The sequence below is a fragment of the Syngnathoides biaculeatus genome, chromosome 7 (assembly GCF_019802595.1).
Source record: "Syngnathoides biaculeatus isolate LvHL_M chromosome 7, ASM1980259v1, whole genome shotgun sequence".
Taxonomy (NCBI): Eukaryota; Metazoa; Chordata; class Actinopteri; order Syngnathiformes; family Syngnathidae; genus Syngnathoides; species Syngnathoides biaculeatus.
The window spans coordinates 10750221-10767816 of record NC_084646.1 but is presented as its reverse complement, the minus strand read 5'-3'; the positions used below and the strand labels follow the sequence as shown (position 1 = coordinate 10767816).

The window sequence follows — 17596 nt, the reverse complement described above, 5'->3', positions numbered from 1 at the left end:
TTTGTTACTTCCCTCCGCCGACGAGAGAAGCGTGTCGAGCCGAGGAAGGGAACAGAGGGAAAATGCGCAGCCGTAAATCTCTGCTTGGTGGCTGTATATTTAGCTTGGATTTGGTTTCCCTTTAATGCTGTTTGATCACGCTGAAGTCAAACAAATTAGCCGTCGTCCCGCAGCGGCCTGGCCCGGCAGCCCCGCTATGAGATCACCGACAAGCCGTAAAACGCCAGCTGTCAGAAAGCGCCGGACGCCGACCTTGTGCAACTCGGTAGTCCTGATGGATCTTTCTATCCTTTCGCTAATTTATCCTCTTGGCCCTCGCTGGGGCAGAAAATGGCTCCGTCGCTACATCAAAAACGCGGCGAGGGTGGATTTTCCCAGCTTGCGCTGTACAGAACGTGGCCGGCGACCAAAAGCGGGACGGCCGTAACTCAAATGTCACTCTGACATCATTGGAAAAGTCTCGTTCGGGAACAGCTTGCAGCGTAAACCCCGGCCGGGAACCGCGTTTGAACAAATCGGGCTTTCGTGCTTCCCGGAACTCTCGAAAAGCGCCGGCGAATGTTCGTGAAAAAGTCCATTTTGGAAATGGCTACAAGCTACGCTGTGCGTGTACCAGTACCCCCCACAAAAACCACTTTACCGTTCTTGGTCTGGTCAAATGTTAGTGCCAAAGTCGCCATTTTACTTGATGTGTTTACAAGCGCAGTAAACATTTTGTTTTTGGTGAAAGCAAACCAGGTTCCACTGCACATTACAAGGGGGAAAAATATGAGAACTCTTTTGGGGGTGAAAGACGATGGCCTACTCTTTCTCTCGGTTGGTTCGGAGCCGATAGCGTCATGCGACACAAAATGCCGTGGATCAGTCAGAGAACAGGCGACTGCCAGCGAGCGACTTCATTGAGCCGCCGAGAACTACAGCGGGCTAACTCCGTTGATGTCGTTTTGCAGGAGAGACACTTCGTATTTTATGGCGGCAATAAAATCTGGGGATTTTTTTGGGAGATCCTGAGTGAGTAATCTGGCAGCACTTGTGCATTCTCTCAGATCCATCCATTTTGCCAAACGGCACCTTTTGATATCGATAAGATACGACGACGCAACTGTAGTGCCGTCGTTATCTTCGGTATCATCTAGATGCCCCGAAAAGAAGAATTCGTCAAGCGCGTCGCCGAATCGCACGCGACCGCCAACGCTGGAAAATGAAGCCACATGGCTGAGTTTTAGAAGAGTTTCAGTGATTCGGCACAATAAAAACATTTCCCGTGCCGCGACGCGCCGCCCCCAGGTTACGTCTTGTTGCGCGCCACCTTCGTGACGGTTTCCAAAGCACAGCCCGTCGCCTCAGCTCACGTCGGTCCCATTTCGTCCCGGGTGGCCCGAAACGTGTTCGCCGTAACCGCCGGCAACATGTAAACGCCGCATTCAACTTGCTGAGGTCGACACGTCGGAGCACGCCAGTCCATCCGCGGTTAACGCAGTGCTTTATTTGACCCAGGAATTAGTCCGCTCCAGATTTGATACTGAGAGTAATTGACATCATCCAAATCTTCACGACATCGGCAAATCCAAATGATCAACCGGGTCATCGCTATTCGAACCGCTGCACCATTGTCAAGTGCCGCATAATCACGGCGTAAAAGCCAGTTTCCAAATCAAGCTCAACGGGGCTGTTCCAGAGTTTACACAAAAAAAAAAAAAAAAATGGAGGAAAGCGCTGCCACTTAAGATTAGCAAAACTCGCCATAATTACACAAACAAACTCGTCAGTGAGTCGAGTGTCCCACAAACGTCTGCTGCGTGTCGAGCCGGCGCTGGCGGCGCATCGCGAGGCCACCCGGTGCAAATGTTCCCTTCGCTGGGGAGACACAACTTCCAATAAAGAAGCTGAAGGGGGGGTTGGGGGGGGGGGGCGGCGGGGGTCCTGGTTTCCAAAAGTCGCCAGTTCACGTAACGGTGTCCACATCTCGCTGTCATTTGGGCTGGACTTGAAACAAAGTACGGAAAGACAGTTTCATCAGGAACATGGATTGTTTTGTCGCCATTGTTGTCACGGTAACAGCCCCTGTGGGGGGGGGAGGCGTCACCGCTGTAGAAAATCTCAAATGTCCGACACGGACGTGCCGCGCGTGCCGGGTCCGAGATGGGCTTTGCGGAAGCGGAGGCGCTCCTTCCAGCGCGAAGGTCAAGTTGAAAAAGTTGTCGGGCGTTCCTCGGGGCGCATCAAAAGCAATCTCGCATCCAGGGTATCGCGTTACCCGGGCAGCCCCCCCCCCCGCCGACCGACAGGACCGCGGCTCGAGCGGTGGAAGTCGGGGATTAATCGTGACGGACAGCGCTAATGTCTTTCAGACCCCGAAGCCTCCGAAAACCCTCCCCGCAACGACGGCGCACGACAGAACCCGAGCATCTGCTAAACAGATCCGCGGACGGCGCCGGGAAGTAACCAAATACAAATACTCCGTTACCGGAGAGGCTGGGAAGAGTCGCATAAATCTTCATCCTCGGCCGGTTTGACGAAAGCGCGTCGTTGACATTTTATTAAGACACGTGGGAACTATTTCAAATTGTTATGTGAAACACTATAGTTGAGTTTCTATTCGAGCGTCGAACCCGCAACATCTTGACGGCGAGGCAGATCTGCTCATGAAATACAAGTGCCTCCTTTCATGATCTAAGTACTTTTTTTCAGGTACTTTTGCATTTTCATTTCAAACTGATATTCTGTACAATTGAGGAGACGCATCTGGACTTCGTACTCGTTGTCAAGCAGGCGAGCCCAAACCGGTACCCGCTTGTAGCCCGTCACAAATCTGCGCGAGCGCGGTACTCCACTTGTAGTTACACTCAATATTTGGATGTGTGTATGTATGTAATTTATTCGGGTATCTGCGCTTCTACTTGAGTACTTTTGCCATTTCGCCAAACGGATCAATCATCAGACGAACGGTGCGAGGGCCACAGCGGTGGAGGTTTTAGGGGGGGGGGGGGGTCGCGGGCCTCGTTGCGCGGAGACGTCCGGGGGTCAAAGAGACGGTGTTCCGTTTCAGCACATGCTAAATCATTTAGCGTGGTCGCCCCCTCGTAAAAGCCGCCGCCGCCGCCGCCGCTGCCGGCTTCTCGTAATCCCCGAGCAATCTGGCTCGATCTGGAGAATAAGTGCAGGTTTCCCGTTACGTTCGCGCCAAATGGCGGCGCGGTCGCAGCTCCTCGGTGCAGTTGTTACTTCCGCCCTGATCTGGCGACCCCCCCCCCCCCCCCCCCGAAAAACGCCGGGAACCTGAGCCAGGAAAAAGGAAAAAAGCTATTACGGGGATCCCTCGCTACTCACTGGAAGAAATAATACAACTTTTTTTTTTTTTTTTTTTTCCTGAAGCGTCGAATATCCTGTCGCTCATTTTCGCACAGAGCAGATTTGGCGGTATCTCGTCACTAGTGCACCCCCACGTTTGGGATTCCGCATTTGTAAATTCCGGAGAACCTACACTGCTGAAAAACTGACATATTCTTTGTTTTTGTGCCGTTTTGCATGTAAAAATACTTGCGCGGAGGAAGGCTAAACACAGTTTTGCGGTCTGGCGCGAAAGTGGGACGTCTGCACCGGTGGGTGTCGTCACAGCCGTCTTCAGTGGCAGTCTTGTGGCTTCTTTGATTCGCTCGAAAAGTAGCACAACGGCCTCTCGCGTGGTGACGTCTCGAGATGCGGAAGAAGACTCAGCTTGCTAACCTTTAAGGTTAGCGGGTACGTTTGTTTCGAAATACCGAACGATCTGCTAAAAACGGCCGCTCACTTCCAAATGGCCGCAGACGTCGCGCAGCTCCATCGCAGCCGACCCTGCTCGGTTCTTCGCCAGCTCGCGTTTGTCTTCCTGCGTTTGCCCCGATCAGGGAGATCCGCCAAAACTACGGCGCGATTCCAGTTTGACACCAAGCGCAATTTTGTTTGCACTTGCCTCAAAAGAAGACAAACTTTTGCACTTTATTCCAGCAAAGACCAAGTGTTGATCTACTTTCTGAAAACGAAGACAAACTATTGGCGTTGCTCTCTCTCAAAAAAGGAGACAACCTTAATGTACCACTTTTGTTAAAAAGAGGACACGCTTGATGTTGCAAAAGACAAACTGTAGCTGTTGTGCTCTCCAAAAATGAAGACAAACTAATCAAAACGGAAACTGTTTGATAGCAAAAGACTTTTTCTAATGTCCAAACACGTTCTCTTAAATGTCGTTACACGTGTTCCGGTTTCCGTTCCGCGCTTCGCATTTAGCTAGCTAGCAGGTCCGATTCGGCTCCCGTAGGCCGTTCGTGCGTGTCCTTCGCCAGGACTCAACCCCCCCCCCACCCCCCGGTCCGCACGCACGCTCACGCGCTACGCGAGGCATCGGGTTGACTCGCACTCGAAACACATCTGGACTTCACATTTTCCTGTTTGTCAACAAAGCTAAAAAAAAAAAAAAAAGCGCACCGGCGGACGGGGAATTTCGGGACACGCTGCGGTGCGTCGTCGTAAGCTCAAGTTTGCACGCCGACGTGCGGTTGCGGGTTTTACGACGGCGTTGCGCCACGCCGCTCCTCCTTTGAAGACGTCTCGCGGCGACTTTTCTGACCTGCGAGCTTTTGTCGGCTTTGGGTGAAAAGACCAGCGATGAAGAATGTTTGAAAATAGAAAAATGGACTGGACGGGACATTTTTCATTGCCATGAGTATTTCCTTAATCGCCGGGTGCAAATACAAAGGCATCTTTGTCTTCAGAGGAATCCATGTTTGAACTAAATTTGATGCCTTTCGTCCCGGATAGCACCATATTTTTTGGATGATATAGCACAGTATTATTATAGACGAATAGACGTTCATTCCCTTCTGCGGTTGAGTAATTAGATGCCGTCACCCGCTACGCGAGCAAAACGGGAGGGCATAAACATATTTTTCAGCGTCGCTGCTGCCTCTTCCACTAATTTCAAGGTCAACGCGTGTGCCGCCGTCACAACTTGCTAATTGGACTTTAATGAAATAACGTGAAAGAGGCGTCGTGCGGAAGGAAGCCAGGAGGCCATTCCGGACCGCTTTCCCCCGCGACGCTTCGGCTTTTATCAGCACGTTTGCGTGCGTGGCGCATCCCAGAGCGAACGCAGCTTATTAACCGCAACTCCAAAAAAGTGCTTGCTCAGCCGCTGACGGGAGAGGATGATGAGGATGAGGAGGAGGAGATGTTTTTGGGAGGAGCTTGACGTGTACGCAGTGAAGCCCTGCATTCCACCTATTTGGAAAAAATACTAATATTTGCTTTTGTAATACGCATCCGTCCATTTTCTCCACCGCTTATCCTCACAAGGGTCGCGGGGAGTGCCGGACAGGAGGCGGAGCACGCCCTGAACTTCATGCAACAGCACGACTGCATTCAAATTAAAGGTTCATCATTACTTCCATCCATTTTCTTTGACGCTTATCCTCACGAGGGTCGCAGGAGTGCTGGAGCCGATCCCAGCTGTCATCGGCAGGAGGCGGGGCGCACCCTGAACTGGTCGCCAGCCAATCGCAGGGCACATGGGGACAAACGGACGCACTCACAATTACACCCGTGGGCAAGTTTTTGGGATATGAGAGGAAAGCGGAGTGCTCACCCGGAGAAAAGCCACGCGCAGGCACGGGGAGAACATGCAAACTCCACCCAGGCGGGGCCGGGATCGAACCCCGCGACCTCAGAAGCGTGAGGCCAAGGCTTTACCAGCGGATCCACCGTGCCGCCCAACAATAATTCATAGTAAAAAAAATACCCCACCACCCTTGTGAGGACAAGCGGCTAAGATAATGGATGGCCCCGAGCAGGACACGAGGCTGATCCACCGCGCCGCCCTTTTGTAATACCTCAACAAAAACAAGCGTACAGCGGCACATTTGTGCAGATATGCAACCAAGAGCCGCAGCATGTGCGACGCACCGCGTGGCTCGAGTTGAACGTCGGACCTTTTTTTTTGTTTGTTTGTTTTCATTCAATGTCGTGAAATGCGTCATCTTTTTTTGTGATCGCCACATGTAACTTGTCTGTGTATAGCGTTCACCTGCCTGCCCCTTTTTGGGGGGGTTTGTTGGAACCAAGCCCTCAAACATTTATTGTTGGGTTACTTCCGAAAGCATTTTTTTCGTTTGTTTTTAAGTTGAAGTTGTTTTCCCCCAACAATTCTAACGGCCGTGAATTTGAGCTATTTGGGGTGCGAACGGCCCGGTGGGGCGACATCTGCCTAAACCTGCCCCCGGTGGGGCGACATCTGCCTAAACCTGCCCCCCCCCCCCCCCCCTAATCTTTCCCTCGACTCAAACGCTGCGCTGATCTCAAATCTGGCATCGCAGACGAGCGTACGCTTGAAAGTCCGCCGTGCTGACATTTATTGCGTTTATAAGCCATATCTGATACATTAGCGTCACACGTGGTTGCGTGCAATCTTCGCAATGCGATAAATCGTCAATCCGGGATCGTTCTGAGTGGATGCTGGCAAAAAAGTTTTCATGGCTCATAAATAGTGACCTCATGCTTCCATTTTTTTTTTTTTTTGGTTTTGTTTTGTTTTTTTAAAAGCTCAGCAATCAAGTGCGGCGCAAGCGGATCAAGCGCGGACTAAAATAGAGCCATGTGTCCGTGCGGCCTTTGACTGACAGCCTGTCACTTCCCCTTTGTCATCATTGGGGTTGGGGGGGTGCGCTCAGATGGGGATCAGTTGGGGGGATTTTCTTTCGTTTTTTTTTTTTTTTTTGTCTGCGCGCCGGAGTCGCTTTTCGCTCCGACTCGGCCCACCTGTGAAGTTCCCCTCGAAGCGCAGGCACGACGGGCCGGGACTTTTTTTTTTTTTTTTTTTTCCCCGCCTGGCCAACGCGAACGCTCGCCCGGCGGCTCTCCGGAGGCCGACGCGGCTCAAAGCGGCGATAAAGCGCACTCGCGCACGCACGTTTTGGGATGGAAAAACGTTTTGTGGTCCAACGGCCTTTCTGGAGGTTACGCAGCTCTCCTGGTTTTCCAGCGAGCGGGTCCGATTTGCGGCAGGGCACAACGTCGCACTTTCACCTGTTCCGGCTCACTTTTGTGCCTCCTCAACACCCTGCAAAATCTCACCAAGAATATAAAACAAAAACAAAAAACAATCCCATTCCATTTGAAATCAGACTCCTCACTTAAAACAACAACAACTATTTTTATATAGTTTTCCCAAGATTATTTTTTACATGAAATACACTTAAACTTCGCTCTAAATTGCCCCGAGGTGTGATTGTGAGTGAGGATAAGCGGCAAGGAAAATGGACGGGTGGATAGAGGTGATGAGTCTTATCGTAATTAATTCCGACTAGAAATCACACAAATATTCCCGATGAGATTTCGAGTTTTGCAGTGTACTGGTGGAAAGTAACTCAGTACAAGTTTTGTTTTTTTTTTTCCCCACTTAGCTAAACTTTACTTTACTTGAGTGTTTAATTTTCCGACAACTTGAATTTCACTCCCTACTTTTCGAAAGATTTCAAATCAACTGTGGTTGAGGTTTTTATTGACATTTTTGAGTTTTATTATGCAATAAAAGGAAAAGAAAAAAAAAAGCGGGGACGTCGGGCCAGCGGAGGAGCTTTGACGACAACGAGACGCACGATAGTCGACGGCCGTGTCGACTTAATTGAAGAGAATTGTTTGATGTTGTTGGCCCGACGAAGACCAAAGAGACCAAGTTCTGATCGATTCAATGACTTCTCCACGCGTCCATCTGAAGCTTTCTCCGAGGCCAATTTTGCTTTTTACTGGACGAGTTCCGGTAGAGGCGCCGTAGCTCAGCGGTTCAAGCGTGGTTTTGGTAAACCAGGGGATCGAACTCCCCGGAGGCCTCTTCGGGCGTCCGGCGTAAAAACTCTGCCGTTCATCTGTGGCGACCCCTAACGGGACAAGACTGAAAGACAAGTTCTGGTGCGCCGTTGTGAATGCACTTTTGTCGCGTCTGCGCGGTTCTGACGCGAGGTTTCTCAGGTCCAGTTAAAGGAGGGTTGAAGAGGCGCTCTGCAGACTTCGGGTCGTAAGTAATGTTTCGGTGTTTCTTTCAATGCGTCCCGCAGGCGAGCGTCCCTACCAGTGTCCGTACTGCGACAAAGCCTTCAGCAAGAACGACGGTCTGAAGATGCACATCCGCACGCACACTCGGGTAAGTTTTTCCCGCCCCCCCCGGGCCAGCTGGGCTTTGTTGTCTTCTGCCGGTTCGACGCGACGTCGGACATCTGGATCGTCTCGTTACCGCCGCGGCGTCGGGCCGAATTGTTGACTTTCACCACGTGAGCGATTCGTCCGCGATGGCTGAAATCCACGGAGAGACTTTCTACAAGGGCTGCTCCGGGCAGAAAACGGCCCGAAATCGCAAATCTAACGACTCCAAGAATTGGTCAAATCCTTGTTCAAGGTCTTGTTTGTCCTTACGCGCCCGCCGTACGATTGCAGTTGTTGCTAAAAACTTCATCAGAAGCCAGACGGAGACGGACCGGACCGGACCGACCTTTGAAAACCGCTGAACGTGCGTTGACCTTTGTTAAGCCACACCCCTGAAACCTAAACCAGCCAATCACAACAGACCTCCAACATATACAGTAGCAATATTCCAAATGTAGTCAGCAGTTTTCCAGACCCGCATTATCCTCTACGTTGTTTTTGCAGGTTTTACCCTTCCCACATGCTTTAAATACACCTAAACTTATTACAGCAAGCAGTACCTTTTAAGATGTTTACATTTTTTTTTTTTAATTTAATGATGGCGATAACGCCTGGAGCGCCAGGCAGGAAATCAGTTTCGCCCGACTTTCGTTGTCCGCCCGGCCTCGCCGCGACCCCGCCGTCACCTCGTGATTCACGCTAACCGACTCACCGCACATTTACCCCAATAAAGATTCGTCTGAGCCGCAAGAAAGTCGCCTGTGGAGAAGTAAAAAAAAAAAAAAACTGAGGTTTGCGCGCCTTGAGCGTTTATCCATATTGAGGCACGACCTCGATACATGGATATATATATATGTATATATATATATATTTGTGCTGTATATACAAGCTCGGGAAAGTAGCCAGACGCGGTCCGCGCGTCGAGCGATGCGTTGACGTGCTTAAAAGTAGCCAATGTTTACCCTGGTTGTAAACATTCGACTGGGAACTTTTCCTCACGAGTTCGAGCCACTGAGCAGCACGAAGGAAAATCCAGACGCGATCGCATTCCCGCGTTTGGGATTATGGATTCAAAACGGATGTGTAAACGTCACGTTTGGTGGGCGAGGCCATAATGAGGAGACCCATCGGAAAATGTCAACGGCCCGTACACAAAAAGACGCCATAATTCTGACATTTTGGTTACTTGTGGACATTCCAGTGGTTTTTTTTTTTTGCCATTTCCACGTCTATTTTCTACACTTTATGTTTTTAAAAAATTTTTTTTTAATCAATTTAAAGTGTGTAGGATTTTTAAAAATACTCAGTGGACACCCGCATTGTCACAGTTGCTATATTTTTCCCATTTTTCTTTTTGTTTGATCATTTCTGGGGTGTGAAGCAACCCTGGAAAGGCATCGAGGCGTTTCACCCGCCCGTGTTCAAGAATTTGAGCGATCGGCGCAATTGCAGAAGACGTCAATTATCCCGGGATTATTTTTTTTCCCGTTGCCGGTGCGACCCCAACCCCACGAACAGCCGTGGGGCCCTTCCTGTCGCTTTTTTTTTTTTTTTTTACTGTGGATTTTTCTGGTATCCCGCCGCGATGAACGGGGGTTCGCCGCATTTGGCGCGCTAGTAGCGTTAGCGCACACGAGTCAGACGGGGATGCTTTGTCGCGTGCGTTTGGGGTGCAAAACCACATCAGCGGGCCGGGCAGAATGAAACACATTGGCCGCTTTTTAATAACGTTATTTTTGAAGTGCCCGCGCAGCTTTGGCAATGGCATCGTCGCAACAAGTCGACGTTTACGGTCAGCGCTGCCTCGGCGGCTGGCGGGGCTCAAATGTTTTTGTTCACTCTGAAGAGTGACCCGCGTCGACCTCAATTAAAGACGAGCGCATGCCGCCGCGCATGTTTAAAAAAGGCCGCAAAATGACAAGCCGCGCCACCGCACGCTCGGTGCAATAACAGCAAAACCGCCGGCCCAAACAAGCCGCACCCTCGTTTCGATTCATCCGATGGTTTTGCTCGCTTCGCTGCCACCCCGGAAGTGCCCCGGCGGTGCCGATTTGTTTACAAACATTCCGAAAAGGTCCGCAGACTCGAGGTCGCCGTTTCCCGTTTGCGCGCCGCTTTACAAACGAGGACCCCGCGCCAGGAAGTCAGCTTTTATTCCGTGTAAACAAACAGACTCCGTGGGGTCAAAGGTGACCCGGGCCAACAGCTGGCGGAGAGTGAAGGTCAGCAGGTACAGATGTTGCGTGTTAGCAGGGGTCACGCTAAAAGCCCGGGTCCATTGTGGCTACGCTAAAAGCACCCCCCCCCCCTCCTGTCCATGTGTTTCCTGACCCTTCAACTTTCACCTTCTTCCATTTACGGCCAAACGAAATTCCTTGTGACCAGTGTGTCCAAACTACGGCCCGGGGACCGTTTGCCGCCCTTTGCCAGACTTTGTTGTCGTCGCTCACATAATCACCACAAAGATGTTTTCTCGATTTTCAAAAACTCTTTCGATTCAGAGAGGTAAATAAGTTGAAAGGTCAACGATGTCAAAGTGGCCTCAAATTATCTGTGTGAGGCCCTTGGAAGAAAAAGTTTGGACACCCCTGAATTAGATGGCGGCTTTTTGGCACGCACACACACACCCGCGGCCTTTTGTATCCCGTGCGGGCCGTGCCCCGCCCACGCGATAGCGCTTTTATTTTTTTTTTCCCAGGCCCTCAACTTCCTGCATTCGGCCCCGTTGCCGTGACGACGCAGCTCTACAAATCTTTTCGCCGTCGCGGGCGCGGTTTGCGCCCTGATACGTGTTCAGACGGCTTCCTGGAAAAAACTTGAGGGAGCTTCCACAGACCGGTCCAAGTATTTATGGACTACAGTAGTTCTTTTCTTTGTTTTCCACCACTAGTGCCACTTTTCAGCTGCTAATACGAGAGTTTAAAATCCAAGTAGTAATTTTGTCTTGGTCCTTACTAATAAGACAATTCAACTGAATAGTAGAACTGCTAGTGCACAGATATAGAATGATGTTTTGTTTTGTTTTTTTCCCCACTAGTAATGTTTTTTTCCACTATTCGGGCCACTTTTGGCCTCCCCGTACAACCTTAAACTGGATATGAAAATATTGACTAAATGCTTAAATGGAATTCCTTAGAGCCGTCTAAGCATTTTAGCGACTAGTAGAACAGCTACTGCGCATTAGTGGCTTTGTCTTACAAGCTACTAGCGCCACTTTAGCCCAACAAGTACAGTTAAACTGGATACGAATGATGTCAAATGGATTTTCCTTTGAGCCTCCCCAGCGTTTATCGACTAGTAGAAGAAATACGGCGCACTAGTACAAAGGCTTTGTCTTACAAGCTACTAGCGCCACTTCAGCCCTACAAGAACAGTTAAACTGGATATGAATGATGTCAAATAAATGCTCAAAGGGATTTCCTTTGAGCCTTCTAAGCATTTATTGACTAGTAAACAACTAATTTGACTTTGTCTCACGAGTAACATTTTCCCCTCTACTATTAGCGCTAGGTACCTTTGGGCTTCTAGTAGTACCTTTAGACTGATATCAAGGATTTGGAATAAATTGTCAAACTGCTTTCTGTAGAGCTGTTTGAACATTTTCCCCATTTCCCTGTTATCTAGCCGAAGGCCATGCACTAGTATCCTCCTTCTCCTCCCTAGTTAGACAAGTACAAGTTACTAGTAAGGAAAAATTGAAATGTATGCTTTTAGTAGTACCGGTGGCATTATAAATTCTTTCAGCGCTTCAGTCGTAGTACTAGTGGGTCGCAGATGTCAACTAGCGCATGGTTTTGCCTCACTAGTAAGCAAAGCAAATGTATTTGTATTGTGCATTTCATACACAAGGTAACTTAATACAATTTACATATTAAAAAACATTCAGATACAAAAATAAAAACATTTGAAAATAAAAAGTACAATTAAAACGGCTTTTCGTGTGAGTGAAATCACTGAAAATTGGAAGTACTCTAAAAGCGGGAGAAAAAAGAAAAGTTATTATCGACGTGGATTTGAAAACTTGGGGCTGACCTCACCTCTGTTGGCAACTTCTTCCATATTTTTGCAACATGATAGCTAAACGCTGCTTCAACATGTCTGCCGATTTTAGAGCTCTACTGGGTTTGTATTCCGTACGCGTTTCTTTCACGTGTTCAGGACTTAAACCACTTAGTGACGGTTAGACCAGTAGCAGAACTTTAAACTCTGTTCTAAAACTGACCCGAAGCCAGTGACTGGACTCATATGCTCTGACCTGTTTGTTCTGGTTAGAACCCGACCGAGCCTGCGGTGTTCTGAACGAGCTGCGGCGGTTTAAGGCTCTTTCATGCTCAGTCAGAAGACCGTGACAATAGTCAAGTCCACTTGAGATCTCCTGGTCCGCTTGCCACAGGAAAGCCTTCGCTCTCGATCTGGTCTTCAGACGGTGTAAGGCAGCAAGCAAGAACAGCAACCCTCTTTTCTTTATTGCCCCAAGAAATTATTTCGGTTTTTGTTGTGGTTTAGTTTACTCATCCAGTTGGGACTTCCCAGTACCCCAATTGCACCGCTTCGGGACTTGCTTGTAACATGAAAAACCCAAACTGAGGTCCTCGTGACTCAAAAGTGACTTTTGTGACTGTCCCCTGCCGGTGAGTCATGCTAACGGCCACCACGCGCGACAGAACTCAACAAAACTATCGTAAATACCCACGGAAACGCGGAGGCGCTCTCGAGAGCGGCGGCGTCTGACGTTGTGCGCGTTTGTGCGGGTGTTGCAGGAGAAGCCGTACAAATGCAGCGAGTGCAACAAGGCCTTCAGCCAGAAACGAGGCCTGGACGAGCACATGAGGACGCACACGGGGGAGAAGCCTTTCCAGTGCGACGTGAGTCCTCCTCACCCGCCAAACGTACGCCGGCTGCCGTTCTTTACGCGGGCACCTTGAGTAGCGTTCCCCAAAATGTCAAATCTGTCGAAATGCAGATTGCCCCAAATGTCCGCTAAAAATCTCTTTGCTGCGATGAGTAAATGATTGCTAATGCGTTTGGGGGGTTGGGAGGGAGGCTTAGACCCGAATCCAACCTGGACCTAACCCCAATCTAGGCCTAATCCTGACCTGACATTAACTTTGAACCTTAATGTCTAGAATGAAACCCCTCCCGGGCTAAAATGTAGACGGGTTGCGTCCGGAAGCGTTAAACTGTGCAAAGAAATTCATCTGAGGTGACACGCTGTGGCCACCCCTAACGGGACAAGCCGAAAGGAAAAGAAGAAGAAGAAGAAAAGAGTAGAATTAGCCCCGTGACAAGATTTCTCCAAGATGACTTTTGTCAAAATTCTGCGGATGGCTGGAAAGTACGACACAGCGGGAATTGAGTTTTAATGATCTCATTTATTGAAAAAAAAACTGAATTATTATACAACACTTCAACTACTTACATTTACCAACTGGCTGAAATGTCTTAGCTTCGTGCGGGCCGACATAAAAAAAAAAAAAAATGACAATAAAAAATGAAAACGGCGTCACGAGCCCTAAAAGTCAAATGAATTAGCGCCAATTGAACATGATTGGTGAGAAGAGCCGCGTGGGCCGTAAAATCAATCAATCGTGCAGCTGTCGCGTTATGAATTGTCATTTTTTTCCAGGTTGTGCTTGTTAAGGAGGACTTGGAAAAGGTCTCATTCCGTTTTTATTTTTCGAAATTTCCGCGTCGTCCCACAAAACCACGATTAGCCTACCGACCGTTAGCACGTTAGCACTTTTCGTGCTCCGGAGCCAACCCAGATGTGGGGCGGAGCCGCGACCGATGGCGATCAGTAAACATGCCGACGTGATCGCGGGGAGAAATGACCCACCGCCAAACGTAGAACCCCTCCCCCCCCTGCCCCCCCCCCCCCCGCACACGCTTTTCTCAACGCGGATCGCGCGGAACACAAGTGACGAGCATGTGGCGGCCAAACGGCGCATTTTTCGTCTTCCCGAATCGAATGACAAAAAGATGCAGCTGAAAGCGATCACGTGAATACGAAACAAAACCAGAAAGTACAAATGAGCCGTGTCACAATACGTGAGACCCGGAACCAATCAGCGACAATTATTTTAAGAACCGATTAATCATTTAGCCACTTTATTTATTATTCATATTGTCTAAATCCTCAGATTTCAGCCTCGTCAAATCTCTTCAACTTTTTGCCATCTTCGATGAAAGCACAGCGATTATCTTTTGTACGTGATTGAAATGCGACTTTTGCAAAGATCTGCTTTCGACATTTTGGCTCAATTTCTGACCGTTTACCGACCAAATCGGTGACAACAATCAGAAAGAATCAATTGATGGAGGACATAGTTTTATATGCAGTATGACGGAAATAATCGTTATCGTGGTGTGTGTAATTGAAACTGAAGCGAGCAACCTCAGAAGTGAAACTAGAATCCCGAATTAGTGCTAAAGAAGTCGATTTCAGTTTCCCAAAAAGTTTCAGCAGAGGAACAGAACACTTCCCGTTTGAAAAATTTGCATTCGTGTACCCATTGAGCAATCGCAAATGAACCGAAATAAGATGATTTTTTTCCTGAAACGTCAATACAAAAGGAATATTTCCAACCCGATATTTGAATATCCATTCCTTAGATAATCTGGAAATCTATCAAAATAAAAGTGGCATCGTGAGCTCATAAGCGTCAAATACGCCATGCCGACGTTTGTCGTCGTCGTCTGTCGTGCAGGTGTGCGACCTTTCGTTCAGCCTGAAGAAGATGCTGAGTCGGCACAAGCTGACGCACAACCCCAACCGGCCCATGGCCGAGTGCCAGCTGTGCCACAAGAAGTTCACGCGCAACGACTACCTCAAAGTGCACATGGAGAACGTCCACGGCGAGACGGACGCGTAGACTCGCGGGAGAAGGCCTCGCCTCGCCGTCCTCGATCGGGAGCGTCAATTCACCACGATGCCTTCGTGGTGCCTCATTTTTTTCGTTACACTTCCTTGCGACTACTAATCGGAAGCGGAAAAGGTAAATTTCCCGTATCAGCACCTTTATGCGCATCCTCAACGAAATGGCGTAGTGTCTGACGACGCCTTCAAAGCGCCTCACGGACTCTTTTCACAGTACTGTACGTGTGCCAAGTATGTAGCGCCGATTTTCGGCGCAACACGCAAGCGGCCGACGCTTGTTATTGTTGTTATTTATCTTTGGTGCTCGTCGCTCCGGGGGATGACGTTTATCTGCCGGATCGCAGGTCGACGTCTGTAAAGCATTTAATGCTCCCTCCCCCGAAAAAAGGGCCTACAATGCTACATTCCTCAGCTTGGGGCTCTTGTGTGTACAGCGGGGGTCCGCTATTCGCAGAGATAGGGATCAATCCATGTAAATTGCATTGAAAACTCTTTTAAAACAAATTTCAATATTTTTTAAAATATTTATTGATCGCCAAACGCTCGTTAATCAGCGGCAATAAGCATTTTCCTGTGTTTTTCCCTCCTGCAGAAAATGAATGTGCGTCTCGGCGAATCGGCAGATGCAAATTTGTGACATTGTCGAGGTTGTGGTCGTGACGTCACATGTGCGCGACGCTTCCGGGCGACTTTTCAAAAACTCGTCGACTGTTAAATGGGTTCAATTGCGCACATAGAAGGAGAGAAAGTTGGAAAGCATAAAGTGGGGAAAATGAAAGAAAAATGTGCGTGAGGCAAGTTGCTCGGAAGGCGGAGGGAACGCTCACGATGGTTTACATAACGACTGTATGTTTTTATAAAGTGCAATATTACGGCGCGCTTTCTTCGAGAATTGGACTCGGCCCGATGTTGCACAAATGAAGCAGGAAAAAAAATGGCGAGCGCAACAAAGCAAAGTGAAAAGTGGAGTTCGGCCAGTGTCTTCTATTTTTCAGGCTCGTCTGTCTGCGCGACCCTTAAATATATATTTAATATTTCTGGACAGCGCTCGTCACTCTTTTCACCCCCCCTTTTTTTTTCTGCCACCCGGAAGTAACCCGGCGCCTCTTGTTTACAAACATTCTGAACATTTTTAATTTTTTTTTTTCTGTGGAAGGCGCCGCTCGGTGCTCAGCGGTGCGGAAGAACGTTTTTTGTTTTGTTTTTCTTCCAAGTGGACCTCGGTGCCTGGTGTTTGTACGTGCAGGTATTGGAAATATTGAATTTCATATTTGTTCAGATGCGTACGGTTTGCCGAAAAGCTCAGTTCAAAACCTTCGTCGTCGTAACGAAGGCTTCTCACGTCAACTTGAGTTATTTCGGGATTGGATGCTTCCACGGTTATGAAATGATGACAGCAGGAAGTAGCGAATGATGAACGAAATGAAATCAAATTTAATTGAACGCTGCGAATGAGCCGCGTTCTTCATGTGCAGCTTTAACGTTGCTTTATTGTTCATCTTGTCATCGAACCGTGAAATAACCCTGAAAGCATATCAAATATTGTGATAGTTTCACATTCTGACACAACAACACATCTTGAAGTGACGCGTTCGCAACATGTAAATAAACATCCTGGGGAAAAAAAAAGTGCTGAATTTCATAATATAACGTCACAATGTAATACATTTCTTTTATAACGTGAAAACAACTCCCCTAGAACTACTTTCACAATTATTTCACGTTAGGTTGTGAAAACATTGAAATAAAATCAGAATTTGACAAAATGTCAACGCCTGTCTTGAAATAATGTGATCAATTTGTGATGACGTGAAAGCATCTTTTGCATCTGGAAATATTTTGGCACTACAGCATGTCTACGTCACATCTGGAACTGTCATGTCATTATCCGAGCTGCTTATCCTCACAAGGGTCACGGGAAAGCTGGAGCCTATCCCTGCTAGGTTCGGGCGAAAGGCAGCTGACACCCTGAACTGGTCGGCAATCAGTCGCAGGGCACAAATCGACCCCATCACGGAGCGGGAATCGATCCCACGCTGCCCGCACCAAAGCACGGCAAAGCGTAGCACTACAGCATCAGTGGCCCGTCTGGAACTAGCGTGGCAAATTAGCATTTTAAATAATTTCACCTTACAACACGAACACCTCTTGGAACAAAGTCACAAATGTGTGTCGTAATGTGACTTTTACGTGGCAGCAAAAGCGAGCGCTCGGCGCGTTCACGGGCGACGTCTGACGCTTCTCCTCGCGCCTTTTGGCCCGGTCGGCGTAACGGCGCGTTGGCTCGAGCCCGACCCAAAGCGTTTTGCGTCTTGTTGTTCATCCGTCTTCTATTCCGGGCCCGACTAATTGAGGCCTTCGCCGCGTCACGCTAAGGTGCCTCTCTGATCTCCGCCAGTTCCCAGCGCGCCGCATTTAGGCGGCGTGAGAAGATGCCGCCTCCGTCGTCAATAAATCGTGCGTCTGCGTCACGGGGGGACGGCGGCAGCCATGACGGAAGATGCGTCACGCCGACTTAGCGTCAGCCCAGTGACCGGAAAAATGACAACA

General features: G+C 48.9%; 1 protein-coding gene across 1 annotated transcript in view; it reads left to right on the top strand.

The window, feature by feature from the left end:
* Positions 1-16742, top strand: part of prdm5 (PR domain containing 5) — a 40827-nt gene extending 24085 nt beyond the window's left edge. Inside the window, 3 exon segments of the mRNA XM_061825731.1 lie at positions 8085-8170; positions 12930-13034; positions 14877-16742. Coding sequence (XP_061681715.1) covers positions 8085-8170; positions 12930-13034; positions 14877-15041 — 356 coding nt within the window. The 3' untranslated portion in view covers positions 15042-16742.
* The last annotated feature ends 854 nt before the right edge of the window (positions 16743-17596 follow it).